Source organism: Mobula birostris, chromosome 23 (assembly GCF_030028105.1).
Source record: "Mobula birostris isolate sMobBir1 chromosome 23, sMobBir1.hap1, whole genome shotgun sequence".
In the NCBI taxonomy this organism is placed as follows: domain Eukaryota; kingdom Metazoa; phylum Chordata; class Chondrichthyes; order Myliobatiformes; family Myliobatidae; genus Mobula; species Mobula birostris.
Window position 1 is genome coordinate 5642589 of NC_092392.1, and position 21868 is coordinate 5664456.

A 21868-nucleotide genomic window follows, 5' to 3' on the forward strand; every position below is an offset into this window, starting at 1 on the left:
GCAATGTCCCCTAGTTCTAGTCTCACCTACCAATGGAAACAACTTTCCTACTTCTATCTTATCTATCCCTTTCAAAATTTTGTATGTTTCTATAAGATCCCCTCTCATTCTTCTGAACTCCAGAGAGTACAGTCCCAGGTGACTCAATCTCTCCTCATAGGTTAACCCCTTCATCCCTGGAATCAACCTGGTGAACCCCCTCTGCACATATTTACTATATATGAGGGATGATTGATAAGTTCGTGGCCTAAGGTAGAAGGAGTCAATTTTAGAAAACCTAGCACATTTATTTTTCAACATAGTCCCCTCCTACATGTACACACTTAGTCCAGTGGTCGAGGAGCATACGGATCACTTCTTTGTAGAAGTGGTCCACAGCAGGGGTAATTGGTAAGTTCGTGGCCTACGATAGAAGGAGATGAGTTATTAACTTCAAACTTTCTGCATTATCACTCAAAGAGTTGAACTGCACGTGCGTGTAACAAGAGCGTCTTGGACCTCCAGGTGGTCCACAGCAGGGGTGATTGATAAGTTTGTGGCCTAAGGTAGAAGGAGATGAGTTATACAGCTCTCATTACATGCACATGCAGTTCAACTCTTTGAGTGAAAATGCAGAAAGTCTGAAGTTAATAGCTCATCTCCTTCTACCTTAGGCTACAAACTTATCAATCACCCCTGCTGTGGACCACTTTCTAGAGATCCAAGACGCCAACTTCTACCAAGAATGGATCCATATGCTCCACAACCGCTGGACTAAGTGTGTAAATGTAGGAAAAATAAATGTGCTAGGTTTTCTAAAATTGACTCCTTCTACCTTGGGCCACAAACTTATCGATCACTTGTCGTACCGTATATTGCAGAAAATGTTCAGGTTTAGTTACATAGTTTGATACTGTTATGCAGGTTAAGTAGAATAAGATATTTCAACACTGCATGGTTATCACTTGTATTCTTCGTTATCCTGGTATTCCATGGTTATCCTTGTACTTCATCCTCCCCTCTCCCCACCTTCTTAGTCTGACTCCGTCCTTTCCAGTCCTGCTGAAGGGTCTCGGCTCGAAACGTCGACTCTTCACTCTTTTCCACAGATGCTGCCTGGCCTGCTGAGTTCCTCCGGCATTGTGTGTGTGTGTGTGTGTGTGTGTGTTGACATGTATTACTCTTCTCCCCAACTTCAGATGAGAGAAGTGGGAACAGCATTGACTGGAGCTATAACCAAGGGATTAGGTACTCTTATGCCTTTGAGCTGCGTGATGAAGGTCAGTACGGCTTCATGCTTCCACGGAGTCGAATTGTTCCGACAGCTGAAGAGACGTGGTTGGCTGTGAAGAAGATAATGGAACATGCTTCCACTCACTTACCTTGACTTTGAACTTGTTGCATGTTGATCTCCCAGGAGGTTCTCGATGCTAAACAACTGTGTAATTGTACCCTTCCTAAAGCTTTCAGCTTTACGATTATATATTTTTGCATATATTACTTAGGACAAAATGAGTGCAAAAGATTTCTTACTTCTCTGTCTTTTGAGGATTTATTATCTGTTCAGTGTGTTGTGGCAAAAGCCCGCTCAGATCTGCCCCAGTTGAGGTTTATTAGCTGTCTTGGTCACAGAAGTCATGAGCCAATCGCAGTGTCAACATGTAAGAGTCTGAACATTGCTCGCGTCTGACAAGTATGTGATCCGTGCTTGGTGAGTAACTCGAACCCTGAGAGAATTACTCCTGAATGAGGCATTATTCTTACCCCCAGGTATTAAAATTCAAAGTACATTTGTCATCAAAGTATTACACTATATACAACCTTGTGATTCTTCTAATTGCAGGCAACCTCAAAACAAAGAAGTGTAATAGAAACCATTAAAAACCACCACCACAAAACAAAGACTGTCAGACACCCAATGTTCAAAAACAAAGTTTACTCCTAATGGCGTATTAGGTTACTGCCAACCCTGAATTGAGGTTTATTTAAATACTTCTTCAGTGAAAGCTTTCTCAGATCCATGATTCAGGGTTTTCTCCACCCTTTGTGCATGGGATTACTGTAATCCTCAAGTGAAGGATTGCTCTGACCGCTGAATAATTCCAATCCTTTAAAGATTGATCCGCAGTTGAGTGCTTGCTTGTCTCCCTGAAGAAAAGCCTGCTGTAATCCCACAATGAGTAATCTTCCTCTCACCCCTCTACACTCTGAGTACTGGGGATAATTTGATCTCCAGGGGTTGTCTTACTCGTGTGTCACTCTGAAAGTACATTTCAAAATATAGGTTTAAACTGATAATGATTTTATGTTAAGAATCTACCTTTGTTGCAAAATCTAAGGATCTAAGTTTACACTGAAACACAGTCTAGAGTTGGTGTTTTCTGTTAGCAAAGGGCTAGAGCAGTTCATTTGAAGGTTTATTCCAGTCTCCTCATTGAAAGCTATACATTAATCTTAATCTTAATAATTTTGTGTATCTAAATTTATTGCTTAGGGGTTTGTTTCAATGTCAGGTTAAAGTCTTATTCTATTATCAGGTTAAAATTCTCAGTTGAAGCGGTAAATTCATTCATGAGTGTGTGGTGAATGCCTTCCAGATCAGATCAAAGACTTACCACAAACTCATCAATTGTCGTAGAGCTGTATATCATGAAAGAAGGCCCTTCAGCCTACCCAGGGGTGACCAACAAGTACCTCTTTCATACTAATCCCAATTTCCAATACTAAGTTTGTAGATTTCTATGCCGCAACATTTCAAATAAATACTTCCATTCAGTGAGAATACCTACCTGCAACAACCTTTCACACAGGATGTTCCAGGTTTCTGGGTGAAAAGAAAATCTTCTCCAAATCCTCTATCCTTAAATCCATGCCCTCCAGTAACAGACACATTTCCTAAGGGAAAATATCCCAGTGCACACCCCTCATGATTTTATCCATTCTGCCAGATTTCCCTCTCCTCCACAGAAAACAAACCAACTTATCTAGTCTTTCCCCATAACTGAAATGTCCCATTCTGTGATGTTTCCTTCAAAATGTTCCATCTTGGTGAATCTCCTCTGCACTCTCTCCAGTGCATTCTTATCCCGTCCTATAGTGTGGCAACAAGGGATGCATAGTATGGTTTCAGTTTATACATTAGTACCATAAGTTCATTGTTCTTATATTTTTGTACCACAAGCTCTGTGCTCTTATATTATACCCATGTATTCTTATTCCAATTGTACTGTTTAATTATTGACTCCACCTGAACATGACACTTACTGATGTAGCGTCTTTGCCCAATTTGCTCCCGTTCGTCTAGGGTAAACTGGCCTTGACCCCGCCAACACTGTAATCGCGTTGGTGTGTTGGTGTGGATACTGTGTGATGCACCTCGGTACAAGCTCACAACATAAAATATCAGACAGTACACGATATACAATTAAATGATTACATTTTATAATTATTTCTTGGTGATGGGTTAGTAGAAACAAATAAAATAAAGGCGCCAGGTCAGTAAATTTATCGGTTTTGTGCACAAGAAATTTTAATGAGTTGGAGCTCAGGCCTCCGGATCCGTCCACAACGACCTCCGAGCCTCTAACAACCTCCAACCCGCCGAATCCCGGTATCTGCCGTCCTGGGACTCTGACCACTCCCGCACACGTCCATCCGCAACCCTCACCTCCCCGAAAAGTCCGCAAAAACCCAGGTTCCCAGACATAAGAAAGAATAACACTTCTCCCAATGGACAGTAAACCTGTTATCAGTAATTATAATCAAAACAAGCTGCTGCCGAGAACAGCCGATACCTTCCCTCATGGAGAAGCCATTTTATTAACCTTAGCAGTTAACATGGGAGAGAAACTATTACATTCTCCCCCACTGAATTTAGTCATGCCCTCATGACGTTCAAATAATTTGCCAACCCTTCCTGCAAAACACAGAGCCCAATACAAGTGCAGAAAGCAGTGATATAACTCCCCAAAACAGTGGAGATCACACCCTGTTCCCCAGGCGCTACATAGGCCAACCTATCTGGGGGGTTCCTACTTCTCTAAGACCTGTGTACCCCCTCTTCTAACTCTTCCACCTCAGAGGGATGATCCACAGGGATCCTTGGGAGTGATGTGGTGAACCCTCCCGCGAGCGGTCACTCAAACCCCTCTGCACCCCGGAACCCTCTGTCTCTTGTTCAGGCTCCACATCGTCTCCTTCAGCGCCCTGCGGTACCACCAACTGCCCATTGCTAAACCCCCTTACCCCATCTAACCCAGTGGGGGAAAGGCCAGGAGTCTCTTCCTCCATCATGGGGGCATCAGCGGACAGCAGTGGGTACCAATCGTCCAAATCATCATCCTCCGAATCAATATTCCCCGCAGGGGCTGGGCCCGGGCCCGTCTTTTCCGGGGTGGGCTCTTCTGTCACCCCACAGGTACTCAGAGTCCTCCTACTGGGTGTAAGCTCCAAGTTGGGCTCCCAATCTACCTGCACCTCTTGTCCCAGGGCAACAGGTGGTTCCAATGGAGAATCTTGACAGGCACCTTCCCCTCCTCGGGCCTCAGCCAGAAAATTGGTAGGTATGGCATCTGACTCCCCACCACGTAGGGTGTGGCCGCCCAGTGGTCAGCCAACTTGCACTTTCCAGGTAATCCTAAATTCCTTATGAGGACTCGGTGTGCCGGCAGGAGTTGGGAGAACTTCACTTTTTGATCATACCTCCTCTTATTTCCCCAATCCTGCTTGGTGGCCACCTCCCCAGCCAATTCATAAGCTCTTTTCAGCTCTTTCCTCATATCAGACACATACTTCAAGTAAGACTTTGGCGATACTTCACCCGCGTCAGTCCCGAAACAGAGGTTAATGGGCAACCTTGCCTCGCGCCCAAACGTCAGATAATAGGGCAAGTATCCAATAGCTTCATTGCGTGTACAGTTGTAAGAGTGAACCAGATGCCCAATATGTTGACTCCATCTGCTCTTTTTGCTGATCTCCAGGGTCCCGAGCATGTCTAGCAAGGTCCAATTAAACGCCTCTGGCTGGGGGTCGCCCTGCGGATGATAGGGCGTGGTCCTCGGTTTCTCAACTCCCAGCATTCCCAGTAACTCATAGATGAGTTTACTCTCAAATTCCCATCCCTGGTCACTATGTATCTGCCGGGGAAGGCCATAATGCACAAAATACTTCTCCCTTAGCACTTTTGCCACCGTAGTCACCCTCTGATCCTTGGTAGGAAAAGCTTGAGCATACCTGGTGTAGTGGTTCTTGATGACCAAGACATTCACCGTGTTGCTGGCATCGGGTCCTATGGCCAGGAAATCCATACACACCAGGTCTAAAGGCCCTGCACTCTGCAAGTGGGACAAAGGGGCAGCCTCCCTGGGCAGCGTCTTCCATCGTATGCAACGAATGCAGGACTTGCAGTACTCTTCGACCTCCGACCTCATTCGGGGCCAGTAAAACCGATCCGTGAGCAATCCATAGGTCTTTTCCACCCCCAAATGTCCAGAGTCATCATGGAGCGACTTCAACACAACCTTCCGATACTTCTCCGGCAGGACCAGCTGCCAACGCTGAGGTCGGTCCGGGGGTGATATTACCCGGTATAAAATTTGGTTCTTCAACCTCAACCGAGGCCATTCTCTCAGTAACAGAGACACTGAAACGTGTTTTGTCTTCTCCGCCCGTGTCACATCCCCCTTTTCAACTGCGTACCAGATAGTGCCCATGCCCGGGTCATCTCGCTGAGCAGCTGCCACTTCCCCAGGGCTTAACTTGGGCAGCTGCGTGGTCTTCAGAGCAGTCAAGTCACAGTAAACTGGGGGTAGGGTGGCATCGGATGCCCCCAGTGGGTCCGCTGTGCGATCTGGCCTCTCCTTTTCCTCGGCTTGCATGGTGATAGCAAACTGACACATAGCCTTCACCCCGGATGTAGGAACATTCCCACTCCTCGTCCCTCTCCAGTTCCTCATGCCCCCGTCGGGACAGAGCATCCGCGTCGACATTCCGGCTCCCCGGCCGGTACTTCAGGCTGAAATCATTTGCAGACAATGCTGCCAACCACCGATAGCCTGTGGCATCCAGTTTCGCCGAGGTCAGGATGTAAGTGAGCGGGTTGTCCATTCTCACCTCAAACTTGGCCCCATAGAGATAGTCACTCAGCTTATCCACCACCGCCCACTTCAATGCCAGGAACTCCAACTTGTGGGTGGGATAGTTTCTCTCAGAGGCCAACAAACTCCAGCTGACAGACAGTACAGGCCTCAGCCCGGTGCCCTGATTCTGATACAGGACGGTCCCTAACCCCTCACGGCTGGCGTCAGTGTGTGGCACATAGAGCAATCGGGCGTCTGCAAAAGCCAGCACTGGAGCCTGAGTCAGCATCTCTTTCAGTGACTGAAAAGCCTCCTCACGTTTGTCATCCCATCTCTCCCTGACAGGTTCAAATATTCTCCAACCTCCTGTCCTCTCCTACCTTTCCCCCACGTAGCCACGCAGAAGCTGGTTCAAGGGATGACTCACCTTGGCGTAGCCCTTCACGAATCTCCGAAAGTATCCACAGAACCCCAAGAACAAGTGCAGAGCACTCAGTCTGGGGCCTCGGCCAAGTGGTCACCGCTTCTACCTTAGCTGGGCCTTTAGCTACTCCATACCGCGAGATTATGTGTCCAACATAGTTAACAAACATCTGGCAGAACTAGCATTTGTCCAAGGAAAGTCTTAATCCTTCATTCTTCAGTCGGTTTAGCACCTTCATTAGCCTCGCTTCGTGTTCTTCCAAGGTGTATCCAAATACTATCAGGTCATCCAAATATACCAGCACTTCAAGCAGGTTCATATCCCCCACTGTCTTCTCCATGACCCTCTGAAAGGTGGCAGGGGCTCCCGATATGCCCTGGGGCATCCTTTCGAACTGGAAAAATCCCAGAGGGCAAATGAATGCTGTCTTCTCTTTATCGACCTCGCTCATCGGGAGCTGGTAATATCCACTCCTCAAATCCAGCACGCTAAACTACTTCGCACCACTCAGACAGGCCAGCACGTCTTTGACCCTTGGGGCCGTATACTGGTCAGGGACAGTGCTCCTGTTCAGGGTCCTGTAATCCACACACATACGAATCTTCCCATTTTTCTTCTGGGCCACTACTATTGGGGACGCATAAGGGCTTCGGGACTCCATGATGATCCCAGCTTCCTTCAACTTACACACATGCTGCCGCACGTCTTCCGTGTCTGCAGGGGCCAGTCGCCGTGATCTTTCTCGAAACGGTGTCCTCAGTCACCCGGATGGTGTGGCGAGTGCTCCTGGAGCAAACCACATCAAACTCATCAAGGGAGAAAACATCTTTCAACATCAACATCTTCTCCACCAGCCTCCGCTGCCAACCCGCCAGCACAGGTGAGGCCCCAAAGTTAAAAGCCTCAGCAGTCAACTTACATCAAAGTTGCTGGTGAAGGGTCTCGGCCTGAAACGTCGACTGCACCTCTTCCTACAGATGCCGCCTGGCCTGCTGCGTTCACCAGCAACTTTGATGTGTGTTGCTTGAATTTCCAGCATCTGCAGAATTCCTGTTAGCAGTCAACTTAGGCCTTTTTCCCGGCTGCTTTTCCCCAACTGGCCTCACGGGGGCGCTATGCATCACCGTCACTGGGAACAAATGAGCCAGAGGCATTCTTCGCTTAAAGGTAACCTCCCATGCAGTAGTGTTCCTGACGATCAGCACCAGCCTGCGTGCCTGTACCACCGAGGACTTCTGCAACTTGGGTCTCACCAGCATCCTGGCAGGGAATCTCAACTCCCCCTTGAGATCTTCCACTAAAAGGGCTTCACCCTCAGGCACCCCCGGGAATCTAGGGATCCCCTTCACTCTCACTACTTTACCCGGCCGCACCACCCTGGGCTTCGACTGGGCACACCATACAGTTCCTCTTTTATATTCTGTGTCCAGCCCAGTGCGGCCACACACTTCCTTAAAAGCAACTCGAAACACCGGGTGCACCGACAGGGTCTTCAAAAAGTCCTCACCTGCCTGCTCCTTGCAGGCTCCCAGGAGCCTCCGTACAATAGGGGTGTTGGTCCCCACCAGAATGGACACACCCCCAGTCTCAACGGGGTCCAGGCAAACCAGCACCTCGGCATCCTGAGCCACAGACACTCCCAACTTGGCCTCCGAGAATTCCGGTTTCACTGACAAATAGCCATTGTACGGGTAATCAACAGAGCTGATACCCGAAATTTCCAGTGCACTGAAGGGTGTCAAGGGTAATGCTGCAAATACTGATTGTAGAACGAACGGTACAGTAACGTGACCTGCGACCCAGTGTTGAGTATGGCTTATGCATATATTCCCTCTATCCGTAGCGACAGGCTGGATTGGGGTCCCACCAATCCTTCTGGGATAGGGTCTTTGCCTCCCGGGGGTCCCGTGGCACATTGCTGGGAACGTGTTTTCCCAGAGACTCCAGGCAGTTCCCTCACTGGGTCTCCTTTAAGTTTTCCGACCCCTCTCCCTGCTGAGTTACCAGCGGACTCGCACTCCGAGGTTCCCCCTGCCGTTTATATTCCCGCCTGAAGTGCCCCTCTTTCCCACAGTTATAATAAACGCCTTGTCTCGTGGGAGCCCGGTCTCCCATGGGCTGTTGTGCAGTCCGTCCCCTGAGGGAGGGGCCCTCTCTGCTAGTCCCTTCACGCGGAGGGACTCCCACCTGTCACGACCCCCTTTACTATCTCCCGAGTGAAGCTGGCCCCAGTCACTTCACCACAAGGGGCTACTACTGAGGGCTGAACCATACTCACAGAGCCCTCTTCCGACTCCAATACGTCCTCCTCCTCCCTCACCTCCCTGAGCAACTGAACGAAGGACTGCGGGGGGGGGGGGTAACGTGTTCTACGGGACTGCTGGAGACTCATGCATCCTGATGCATGTTCCAAAACCCCGCCAAAAGCTCCACTGTGCTCCTGGTCAGACCGAACGCCTTCTCCAATGCTCTTGGATACTCAGTCAGAGAAGCAGAGGGCTGGTTAGCTTTCACGCCTCTTACTACCTCAGCTGCCACTCCCCTCAAACTTTCAACCAATCGTTGTCGCTTTTCTTCCTCAGAACACTGCCCCTCACCTAGCAGGTCAGAGACGTGCTCCACCCACGTCTCATGATTATTTTCTCCTTCGGGGGTGGGAGTCCTCCCTGAGAAAATTCTCAGCTTCTGACATGGACCCGCTGCCTTGTTCACCAGGGAGTTAATGGCTGATGCCAACTCAGAGCCCTCAGTCTTCCATGGGGGATGGCGACTAATTCAATTTTACAAATCTGTGCGCTCCCTTCTTTCACCCCTCAGAAACAATAGGACCCGATCTCTAAAATCTCTGCCCCCAGCGTCAGGCAACTCCTCTGGTGTCCCATCAGACCCTTTCTCTGTGACAATGTGCACACCACATGGCCCCGCCTCACCGGGGTCACCGATAGACACTGGCAGTCCCACCGCCGTGACGTCAGCACTAGTCTGAACTAACACAAAGTCTGAGTCTGCCATTTTACCAAACTCTCTGGCTACGATTTCAACCTTACCGACAGCTTTAACCATACTCAACCATCGAATTAACACTTCCTCCGAGGTACACATATCCACCCCACTTAATACGCAGACATGATTAACCGGTACTTCCTCGATCTCACACCAGCGTTCAATCTTATCTGGGTCCATCTCCACTAATTTAAACTGAGCACAGTATCCGACAAAAATTCAGATCCCGGACGAGCCCCCACAATGTAGCGTCTTTGCCCAATTTGCTCCCGTTCGTCTAGGGTAAACTGGCCTTGACCCTGCCAACACTGTAATCGCGTTGGTGTGTTGGTGTGGATACTGTGTGATGCACCTCGGTACAAGCTCACAACATAAAATATCAGACAGTACACGATATACAATTAAATGATTACATTTTATAATTATTTCTTGGTGATGAGTTAGTAGAAACAAATAAAATAAAGGCACCAAGTCAGTAAATTTATCAATTTTGTGCACAAGAAATTTTAATGAGTTGGAGCTCAGGCATCCGGATCCGTCCACAATGACCTCCGAGCCTCTAACAACCTCCAACCCGCCGAATCCCGGTATCTGCCGTCCTGGGACTCCGACCGCTCCTGCACACGTCCATCCGCAACCCTCGCCTCCCCGAAAAGCCTGTGAAAACCCAGGTTCCCAGACATAAGAAAGAATAACACTTCTCCCAATGGACAGTAAACCCGTTATCAGTAACTATGACCAAAACAAGCTGCTGCCGAGAACAACCAATACCCCATGTTACTTTCCCTTACGGAGAAGCCATTTTATTAACCTTAGCAGTTAACATGGGAGAGAAACTATCACACTGGATTACTCTAATCTCGGTGTAATCTCAGTCAAAGGTTCAATTTAATGTCAGAGAAATGTATACAATATACATCCTGAAATGCTTTTTCTTCACAAACATCCATGAAAACAAGGGAGTGCCCCAAAGAATGAGCAACAGTTAAACGTGAGAACCCCAAAGACCCTCCAGCTTCCCCCTCCCACGTGTAAGCGGCAGCGAGCAACAATCCCCCCCTCCCCCCACCGGCAAATAAAAGCAAGTATTGGCACCCATCACCGAGCACTCAAGCGTGAGGCAGGCAATAGCAAAGACACAGACTTGCAGTTTACCCCAAAGACTTCACGTTTCCTCCGGCATTCGACGTACCACAGGTTCTCTCCCTCCCTAACAAGGGAGAGGGAGGTGTCCCCCATTTTCACAGTGAGCGTGAAGACATAACAACAACCCACTGGTTTACGATGTTAAAAGTCCATTTCATCACTTTTTACGAGCTCTGTGCCTGAAGATCGCAAAGATCCCAGATCTTCGGGCCCACCGAGAAAGATTCCTCCCGCCCCGATGACACATGAGTCCATGACACCAATCCTCGATCCGCCCGTCTCCAGAGCCCGGAGATCTTAGGCTTCCAAATACGAGCGAGACTCTCAGGCCGAACCCTTGGCATGTCAGATAACGACCAGTCCTGAAACCCTGAGAACAGGTCCCATTCCCGCAAAGATCGAAGTCTGTGTGTAACTCCAGGTCAGGGTCTTCAAAAGAACCCTGAATGGGTAAAAATAAAGATATTAAAGATGGAAATAGCTGTTTCTGAAGATGCAAGCAAAGGAGTTGCCGCTTAGCGCCAAGAATCTTTAAATTGGTAAATCAGTGCATGATCGTCAAGTATACAGCGAATAACTTTGTTTTGCATGGTATGCATACAGATCTCTTCCTCGCAAAAGTATATCAACATAGTATAAGAGAAAAGCAGAAACATAATGTAAGATATAGTGTTAGATACAGAGAAAGGGCAGACAACAGTGTACAAGGCAATGAGGTAAATTGTGAGGTTAGTCCCATCAGAGAAAGGGCAGAGCAGGCAAACAACAGTGTACAAGGCAATGATGAGGTAAATTGTGAGGTTAGTCCCATCTTATTGTTCAATTGTTTTATAACAGTAGGATAGAAGCTGTCCTTGAGTTTGGAGTGAAGTACTTTCAGACTTCGGTATATTCGGTCCAATTGGAGAAGCAGGAATCTATGGGATGGGAGGGGTCTTTGATAATGTTGGCATAGTCCATGGAGGAGAGACTGTTTTCGTGGTGTGCACACAACTCTCTGCAGTTTCTTGCAGTCAATTTAATGAATTTAAACAATATTTTACAATCTGATCTTCTCTGAAACTCAATATACTGTTCTTAGTGATTGTATATTCATGATTTTTATTAAAAACATCACTATTTATTCATAAGAGTATGTGGCCAGTCTGGTTTCTCTCAGACATTTTTGTCAGTGAGTTTTAGCAGTGAAATTTGCAGCATGGGAGACAATGAAACATTTTTTTTTTTTTCCCCAGCATTTTCTGTCTATGTACTTATTCATTAGCAGCTGAGAAACTCTCAAAATTTTAGGTAGGAACTGTGGATACAGACTCGTGCACAGCCTTTTCAAAGTTCAAAGTAAAATTTATTATCAGAGTACATACATGTCACCACATACAACCCTGAGATTCTTTTTCCTACAGGCATACTCAGCAAATTTATAGAACAGTAACTGCAAACAGGATCAATGAAAGAGCAGGAACAAGAAAGGCAACCAACTGTGCAATTGCAAATATAAATAAATAGCAATAAATAACAAGAGCATGAAGAAAACAAGATAAGGATCCTTAAAGTGAGATCATTGGTTGTGGGAACATCTCAATTGATGAGTGTTGTTATCCTTTTGTTCAAGAGCCTGACTTGAGGGGTAGTAACTGCTCTTGAACTTGGTGCTGTGAGTCCTGAGACTGCTGTACCTTCTACCTGATGGCAGCAGCAAGAGAAGAGCATGGCCTGGGTGGTGAGGATCTTTGATGATGGATGCGCTTTTCTACAACAGCATTTCATGTAGATGTGCTCAGTGGTTGGGAAGACTTTACCCATGAAGTACAGGGCCGAGTCCATTACTTCTTGTAGGAGCTTTCGCTCAAAGGCATTGGTGTTCCCATACCGGGCCGTAATGCAGCCAGTGAAAACACTTTCCACCAGACATTTACAGAAGTTTGTTAAGGTTTTTGATGATATGCCGAACCTCCACAGACTCCTAAGGAAGTAGAAACGCCGTTTTGCTTTCTTTGCAATTACATATGCTGGATCCAGGACAGGTCTTCTGAGATACTGAGACCCAGGAATTTAAAGTGACTGATCCTCTTTGCCTCTGGTTCTCTGGTGAGTACTGGCTCATGGACCTCTGGTTTCCCTCTCCTGAACTCTACAATCAGTTCCTTGGTCTTATTGACATTGTGAGGTTGTTGTTATTACACCACTCAGACAAGTTTTCAATCTCCCTCCTGTATGCTGATTCATCACCACCTCTGAATCGACCCGCAACAGTGGTGTCATCGGCAAACTGAATATGGCAACACACACAAACGCTAGAGGAACTCAGCAGGCCCGGCAGCATCTACGGAAATAAAGTACAGTCGATGGTTCGGGCTGAGACCCTTCGGCAGGAATGTCAACTGTACATAGATGCTGCCTGCCCTTCGGAGTTCCTCCATAATTTTGTGTGTGTTGCTTGGATGTCCAGCAGATTTTCTCGTTTGCAACTGAATATAGTGTCTGAGCATGAAGCCCTGAAGCGGCATGGATTCTACCTGCTCCTGAAAACTAAAACTGCTGTGGGGCCACACAACTCAACTGTGAGGCAGTAAGCCCTGGGATGTGCTTCACTAACCACTCTGTAGCGTTCTGTAGTTAATGAGAATACCACTTACTATGTCAGTCAGAAATTCCAGGAGAGGTGACCCGACATTTGGTGTGGACAATGAAGTGTGAGATTGTTGTTAATCATTTTTCAAAATCTGATTACAATATTACTGACTGAAAAGTGTACAATAAAGACAAAATGTTTGGAACGTTTCTGTGGGAAGATAAGCAGAGTTTCATGTTTAAGACCCGGTAGAATGTGGTCTTGGGGTTGGACACCTGGTGATGTACAAGCACCAGACCAGGTCACCTGTCTGCATCATCAGGTCTCCCACAACTGCATCCAAAATGCACAACGGCCGGAATTTTTACAGTTTGCGTCCCGGGAAGCGAGAACAGCCCACACCGGCCATCGCCCCCGCGGTGAGGAGCGCGTTCCCGCGACCCGCGACCCCGAGCTCTGGGCGGGGCCTGGCGTGCGCGAGGACGTCGTGCGTGCCGGGCGCGGGTGACGTCACCGCCACCGTGCGCAACGTTCGGCCTGAGCGGGGGAGGGGCGGGACAGTATCTGGCAGCGCAGACACACAGAGACCGAGTTCCAGGCCTTCGGCGCAGCCGCTCTGAGGTTAGTGCGCACCGCGCATTCTCCAAATTTCGGCCCTGGCGCAGTCGCAAATCGCATCGCAAAAGCTGCCCGGTCGCACAAACGGGCGTTTTACTTCATAAAAGGACGGGAAAGAACCCCCAAAGTGGCTTTTAGACGGCGGGGAAGAGCTTAAGCGGCAACCCAAGAGGCCCTAGGCCGCACTGGGCCTGCCTGTTAGCCCGGCTGGATTTTGGCGGGACTACGGGAGGAGGAAGAAAGGGGAGTCAGGGTGGAATAAACTCCTGAGCATTGAACGGGCTTTAGAGCAGGAACAGGTTTCTCGTCCCGTGGCGTGGGCCCCGAATACAATCAAAACTGCAGTGTAGATATTTCGTAAAATGATCTTGATTTCCAGGATCCACTCCCGTGGTTACAAAACTGCTAAGTATTTCTATTCAAAATGGGTCCCAGGGCGGAGTTCTTAAACAGTCGTGTATTTCAAGGTTTACCGAGTATGTGCGTCAAAAATCAATAACATCGTGCAGATTGACATGGAATTGAAACATTATTGAGATACGCGCGTTGCATAACTAAGCAACAGAAAAAATGCCTCGACTTTGCAACGAATTTGCTTCTAGTTTGTTTATTGGGGGTAAAGCTGCAGGTCTTGCCATTGTTCATTTTAAAAGTTTTAAGTTTTGGTAAAACAAATTGTGCTTTTATGTAAGGTGGTTGGGGAGAATGACGTTTTCTTATCCAAATACTCGTATTAACCTATAGTCGAAAACCAACTAAGTGGCGAGACTTTGTTAAAAATAAAGGTCACTGGGTAAGCCTAAGTGAATTGAGATTTAAAAATCAGGTTTGATACTTAATGATTTGGGTAGGTGAAGAATCTTAGAAGAGAATCTTGAGATCTTTATCATATGTGGTGCCCTTCATCTAAATTTTGGAAATTAACTTGTCACATGCACAGTCAATTTCTGTGATAAATAAACTTTATAAGAGTGAAGCAGAAAATAATTAGAAAAATATTAGGAGAGGAGCAGTAAGTGAGATGGGGGAGTCAATTGCTAATAGAAAAAATTGTTTTTGGACCTACCAAGAATGTGATTTATTTTAAATGGGGAGTTAAGAGATTATAATAGTCCTTCATCTTTAAGTACTGTTTGAGGAAGAGTAAGATCACCAGACATGTATGGAAAGGTACTACTAATAAATTGAATGTTTAAAAATTGTAATGGAAAGCATATAATGTTTTTATAAGACAATACTGAAAGCTTTTGGAAGTAACTATTTCAAGTTTTGCTAAGCACAGGAATTGTAATTCAATAAACTTATTGTCAATAATTAAGCAGCTTGCATCTACAATCTACATTGTGACTTCAATATTGCAGAAACATCCCAGGGTGGTTATCAAAAGAAACAGTTACCTGGCCTTTGAACGACATAATTTTAGGGCACTGGATCATAACCTTGTTGAAGTAGAATTTAAATAACCTGAAAATAAAGTTGGGGGGGGGGGAGAAGAGATGGTAATATTTAAGGGAGGAATTTCAGAGTCTGGGGTCTTTGCGCTTGCACTTGTCCACAAATATTCATGTGATTAAATCTGGAAATGTTCAGTCAGCAGAGTTCTTGAGGATGCAGCACCAGAGGTGATTCCTGAGATTGGGAGTAATCTCGTCTCATTTTTCCTTCCTGAATTCAGTTGTGAATTTACCAACTTCAGGTAACTCACCCCTGTCTGTATCAGAGCTGACTATTTCTGCTATAGGTAATCCAACGATAAGACTGGCTTAGTTTTTCACCTTGACCAGGGTATAGTCCTGTTGAGGGATTTAAAAGCCAAAAACAATTGAGAGTTTTAAAATTGATGGCTTTTACTATGAATCATAGGTTAACCTATGATGGGTGAGCAATATTTGTTGAGAGCTTGAGCCAGTATTAGTTTTGGATGGTCTCAAGCTGATGAAGAGTAGAACAAGTGAATCTAGACAGTATGTTTGGAATAGTCACATCTAGAGGCGGATGAGGATTTCAGCAGTAGAGGAGTTAAAAGCAGGGATTAACATATGGAGGTGGAAATAACTTTGTAAAGGAACGTGAATTTGAAAAATTATCTTGAGTAAAATGAGATCAATGTTATGAACAGTTTTGTTTAATTAGAAAGAGGAAAGGTACTTGTGACTTCACAAGTAAGCTTTTAAAGGGTGCAGGGGTGAAAGCCAAAGGCTTTAGTTAGAATATTTGGATTTGTATGAAATATATGGGAAGGAGCCTGGGGTTAATCCTTGGGCAACCCCAAAAGTAACAAATAAAAACTGCCTGACTTGACCCTTTTCAGCAGCATCTGTAGAAACAGAAAGTTAACATTTCAGGTTCTCATCAGAGCTAGGAAGGAGGGATAATATTTTTAAATTACAAAGAAGTTGACGGAAGAGCTAGATAATATAGCGGGATATCTGCAGAGGGATAAGCTTAAGGTGAGGATTAATTGTAGGGCTTGTCCAGTTGAGGGTTAATGGGGACAATGATAATATAGACAAAGAAGCTTTCCTAATTGCAGGATGAAGGGATATGTCCAGTAGGTCTGGTTTACTGATAGGGAGAGGAACAACTGAGCCTATGTAACACTTGGATGATGTACAGCAGAAATTGCCAGTTCTGATACAGGTAGAGAAAGCAAGTTACTTGAAGTAAAAGAATAGTATATTGAGTCAGGGAAACTGCAAAATACCCAAACAGAAGATGAGGTTCCTTAGGCTTGCATTGAGACTTGTTTTATCAGTGCAGGAGGCCATTGGCAAGAAGGTTGGCATGGTGTGGAGAATTAAAATGGTGGACCACAGGAAGATTGGGGTTGCTCCTGAGGAGAATGGATAATTCATCATTTAGCCATATGCAGCTTATGGTGGCTGTGTTAGTATTTGTTAGAGATGCCAACGTTTCAAGCTCACACTGAAATCCTGCTAATACTTGTGTCACCGGTGTATTATTGAGAAGGCATAAGCTCAGTTTGTTCAAATTAATGTAAAAGATTCCAAACAACCATCAAAAGAAATAAAAAAATTCTGTGCATGTAATGGCCAATGTTTATTTTTCAACACATTAGCAAACACCATATTTCGTTTGTAATTTGTGAAAACAGTATTATCTATTTGTATGTGAATGAAACTTTTTCTCCTTGACGCACAAATTGTTTGGATGTAATTGGTATGTTGGAAAGAGCAGGTATGGAAGAAAGTTTTGACAAATAGTTCAGTCAGTAACCACAATAGTGCAATTAGAATATTTTACAGTGATTTATTATCATCGTGTTATACTGTATTGTGCAAAAGTCTTATGTTTGTATGAATGTGTGTGTGTGTATATATATAGAGAGAGAGAGTGCCTAAGACTTGTGCACACTACGGTAGTAATTTTATGTATTCCACTGTACTGCTGCAAAAAAAACTTTATGACTTTATGTGAGTGGTGGTAAACCTGATTCTGATATGTATCTCTATTGTGGATTGAGGGTGGAAGGGGGTAGGGTGGGGGGGATCATGATTGGGAAAAGGGAAGGGAGTGGGAAGCACCAGATAGACATTCTAAAATGATCAATAAAGTAATTATTTGGAAGCAAATGTCCTTGTCTGGTGTCTCAGGGCTGGGTTTGTCTGCACCCGCACCTCCTCGCCTCACCCCGGCACTTTTTCTCTGCCAATTCTCCCACACCCCTCCCGCGGTGCTTCACCAATGCCATTCCCATCCTTTGTTCCCGCCAGATTTACAAACTCACTCTCTGCTCCATATTGACTGTGCAAAAGTCTCGGGCACCCCCAGCTATATACATGCGCCTAAGACTTTTGTACTGTACTGTACATTGCATGGAAGGGTAGGTTGAATTACAATTTTCAAAAGGGAAGTTGATATATTCTTGAAAAGATGTAATTGCAAAGCTATATTGGGGTAAGAGCGCTAGGCGAATGGGTTTGATTGGATAATATTAAAGTTAACTAGTGGCCATTTTCAATTTCATAAGGTAATTATTGGGCCAGATAACTGAAAACAGGGGAGGTTATCCTAGAGCTTTATGAAATATTGGCATACATTGAGCACTCTGGTTGCCAATCATAAAGGATGTGTTTCAACTGAAGAGAATGCAAAGTAGATTTAGCAGGATATTGCCTCAGAGATGAGAAGACAAATTGGGTTATTTGTACTTGAAGTGAAAAAGGCTGAAGAGAGATATGATAGAAGTACACAAAATTACGAGGGATATAGATAAGATGGGGATTAGAAATGGAAATGGGAGTAGGTGCAATAAATTTGGATTTTGCAGAAAGCATTCAGTCAGGTACCAAATAACTGATTATTACGTGTATTAGGATTCAAAGAGTTGGAGATAATGACCTGCAATTTGTTTCATGAATATCAATTGTCAATAAGAATAAACTGGTAAAATTTGAATATGATTTGGGAAGATTTCCTAGAGAAAGTGTTTCATTTCACTTTGGTGATCTGATTCAGTGACTTAGAGGTGTCCAAGTGTAACATATCCAACTTTGCTAAGGAAGCTAGATGAGATTGTGTACATGAATTGAGGTGGAAAGTGGCTGCAGTCCGGTTCTATGATTATAAGAAAGATGGCAATTTATGTCTAATGTGGAAATTATGTAGATTTGTAAGAAGAAAACTGGAGCAGAAATCAATCATGGTGATTTGGTGTCCATGAATCTCACAAGTTAGACTGCAGCCACATGAAGCAATTAGGAAAGCAAGTGTTATGTTAAAGTAAATTGTAAGGCATTGAAGCATAGGAAACTTTTGCTGCAATTGCTATTGATGAGACCAGGTTTGAAGTACTTTGTAAATTTGTTCTTGCCTTAGGAAAGAAAAGGTTTCCTAGGAGGAGATAACAGCAGAAGTTGAATGGATTGATTCTTGGACTAAAGGGTTTAACTGCATAATGAGGCAAATGAGTACTAAATGCCCATATTCTCTGGAGTTAATGAAATAGGAAGTGATCTCTTTAAAATATACAAATCTTAAGAGGGTCCAGTAGGTTGATGCGAATTAGAGTCAATCAACACATCCAAGCCAATTAATAAAAAATAACTTTTTAGACTTGCAGTTTATAGCCATTTCTCAAGAATCAGTTCAGTAAACCCTTCCTAATCCGAGTAATTCCTCAATTTATTAATATTCAATAAATGAATTTTCACTACAATACTGTGAGTTCTTTGGGGCATATGTCATTTATGCAACTTTTTTTTTTACAATGGTGAATAGCTCGGGCACTCTTCATGCATAGGATATCTCTGTACTGAAATGCCATAAAGCATTTCACTCAGCCTTTCCAACATGTGAAATTTCATGAAACATTTTCCAAAAGCAATCCTTTTCATAAATCATGGAATGGTTGTATCCTCAAGCTAAAGCAACCAAACAACTTTCAATATTCCAGGTGTGATCTCACCAAAGCAAGGCAAAAATTCTTTGAACATTTACAAGTTTTAAAACATTGGAATATACCAGAGACATGAAAATATGCTAAAGATGTAGACAAGCTGTTTCTTTCATCACAATCTTCATTCTGATGTTTATCTTGAAGTAAAGATCTGAAGGCTATGTTTAATATCTTGCACACATCCTTCAAACTGACCCACGGCTTTAATGTGAAGTATCATTACAAAGGCATAGTGACTATTACTTGCATATTGCCTTTAAGATAGTTAACTATTCCAAAAGAGTTAACACTTGATCAAGTTTGGTGGGAAAACTTGATTTTATAGCCAATGGAACAGGATAACAAGCAATGAGCATCATTTGTGTTTTCTTTCATTTGGCAAACTATTTGCATAATTATTTGAATTATTTTGTGTTTGAGCATCACTTCCTTTTGGAAGCTAACTGTTATCCCTCTTTACGTTTAATAAATATGAGCCAACTGGTCTTTCCTAAAACTACAGAATTTGCATTTTCACATTGGCCTCAGGATCTTTAAATTAGCTTGGAGATGGTGAATTATTTTAATGTGTTAAACATGCAAGCATAGCTGGCAACTGATACACAGCAAAGTCCTGTGGAAATGGCCCACTAATTCAGCTGCTCTTGGTGGTATTACTTAAGGAGTCAGGAAATACATACATTTTTTACCTTCTCAGCAGGGAGAAAGGAATTCAGTTTAGCATATGTAGAACATCTATGTCATTGCAGCACAGACAGGTCAGTCCAGGCAATGTGTTCAAATCCTATGGTGGTGGTTTCTGAATCAAGCTATAACTTACATGTAACAGGAAAGCAGAATAGTCAGTGCTGTGATTCGAATAGATCCTTTTCATCACAGTGGATAGCATAGTTTTAGTAGAATCTGGATTCTTCTTCCAAAAGCAAAGTACTATATGTGCTGGCTATCCAAAATGGGGTGTGGGGGCTTGTAAATCCTTAGCAGGTCAGTCAGCATCAGTGGAGGAAGAACATTTCAAGTTGAAGCCCTTTCATCAGATCATCAATCTGAAACATATCTTTCTCTTTCCATAAATAATGTCTGACCTGCCGGGTATTTAAAGCATTTTCTGTTTAATTTTTTTAAAGGAATTAAATCTGAAAGTCTGATAACAATGAACTAGCTAGCTCTAAACTGTGTCTTGCCAGGAGAGGAGTGAAGGAAGGATGCTTTCCTGGGTGAATGGTGTACATGTTGAGATTGGAGTCACTTCATCTAGTCAGCCACGTAGCTCTTTAAGATTTTTGGGATGGTATTATGCTTTGTGGCTTTGTTGGGTGCTGTATCTCAGTTGTGACATTTGGCTTCCCATCTGTCGCTTTATAGTGTAAAGATTTCATGCAGGGCTTGAGAAATAAGGAACTCTTCCTTAACCATTACCACAGTAAGTAGAAGAATTGGTTGGACAATTAACTGTCCACATCATCATCATGTGCTGTGTTGTATGACATGGGCAATCATTGTCTTTCCATGACCATGATTGTTCTTGGCATATTTTTCTACAGAAGTGGTTTGCCATTGTCATCTGGGCAGTGTCTTTAAAAGATGGGTGACCCCAGCCATTATCAATACTCTCTAAAGATTGTCTGCCTGGTGTCAGGACTTGATATCCACCAGCTGCTCATACGACCATCACCACCTGCTGCCATGGTTGCACGTGACCCTGATCAGAGGTGGGGGTGCTAAGCAGGTTCTGCACCTTGCTGAAGGGTGATCTGCTGGCTAGTGGAGGGAAAGAGCGCTTACATCTCCTTTGGTAGAGATGTATCTCCATGCCGCCACCCTAACTGTCCACTGTGTGTTAATAAGTTATCTGCCACTTTTATCTACAGTTCGGAAGATAATTCACTGACTGCTGGAGGTTTATGTCTTGAGACAGATTTGCTTTCTGTTCACATCAAATATATATTGTCTATTTCCAATGACATTGGTGGAGAACATAAAGATCAGAATCAGGTTTAATATTATTGACATGTCACTAAAATTTGTTTTGCAGCAGCAGTACAGTGCAATACATAAAAACAAATTATAATAAATATGTTTTTTTTAATGAATTAAATAAATGCATAAAGAGAGCAAATGGAGAGGTAGTGTTCGTGGATTGGTTCATTGTCCATTCAGAAATGTGATGGAGGAGGGAAAAAAGCTGTTCCTAAAATGTTGAGTGTATGATTCAATCTCCTCCCTGATGTTATCACACAGCAGTGAACTAGATTTCCTCTTGGATAAAAGTTTACACATATGGTGCACAATAATAACTTCTATTATGCACAACTTAAATGTGTTAGATATTAATAATATTTAGGCAGATTCTTAACCATTTGGAGATATGAATTTTAATGAAATTAGAAGTAACAACAGCTTGGGTGAATATTTAAAAAAAAACACTTCTGCAGATTGAATAATGATGCTTTATTGAACACTGGTTTCTCATGGATATTAAGCAGCAAATTAAAACTCCTTGCGAAGATTGGCTGATGTATTCATGCAGTTCTTTCTTGGCCAATTAAAGTACACCCGCTTGTTTTATAAAGGATGGGTATTTAAAGTCCCATTTAATGAAGAGCCATGTACTAGATAAGTTGTAACTA

At 44.2% G+C, this 21868-nt stretch overlaps 2 protein-coding genes across 10 annotated transcripts in view; both read left to right on the forward strand.

The window, feature by feature from the left end:
• The window catches only part of LOC140186682 (carboxypeptidase A1-like), a 64132-nt gene extending 60679 nt beyond the window's left edge, over positions 1-3453 (forward strand). For all 3 annotated transcript variants that reach the window (XM_072241145.1, XM_072241146.1, XM_072241149.1), the window contains exon 12: positions 1179-3453. In XM_072241145.1, the coding sequence (XP_072097246.1) occupies positions 1179-1366 (188 nt within the window). In that variant the 3' untranslated portion in view covers positions 1367-3453. The remainder of the gene's footprint in view (positions 1-1178) is intronic.
• Positions 3454-13745: 10292 nt separating this feature from the next.
• The window catches only part of nrf1 (nuclear respiratory factor 1), a 95967-nt gene continuing 87844 nt past the window's right edge, over positions 13746-21868 (forward strand). For 5 of the 7 annotated variants that reach the window (XM_072241715.1, XM_072241718.1, XM_072241720.1 and 2 more), the window contains exon 1: positions 13746-13822. The gene's annotated coding sequence lies outside the window, so the exon portion shown is untranslated. The remainder of the gene's footprint in view (positions 13823-21868) is intronic. The other 2 variants (XM_072241717.1, XM_072241716.1) reach the window with 2 other exon arrangements.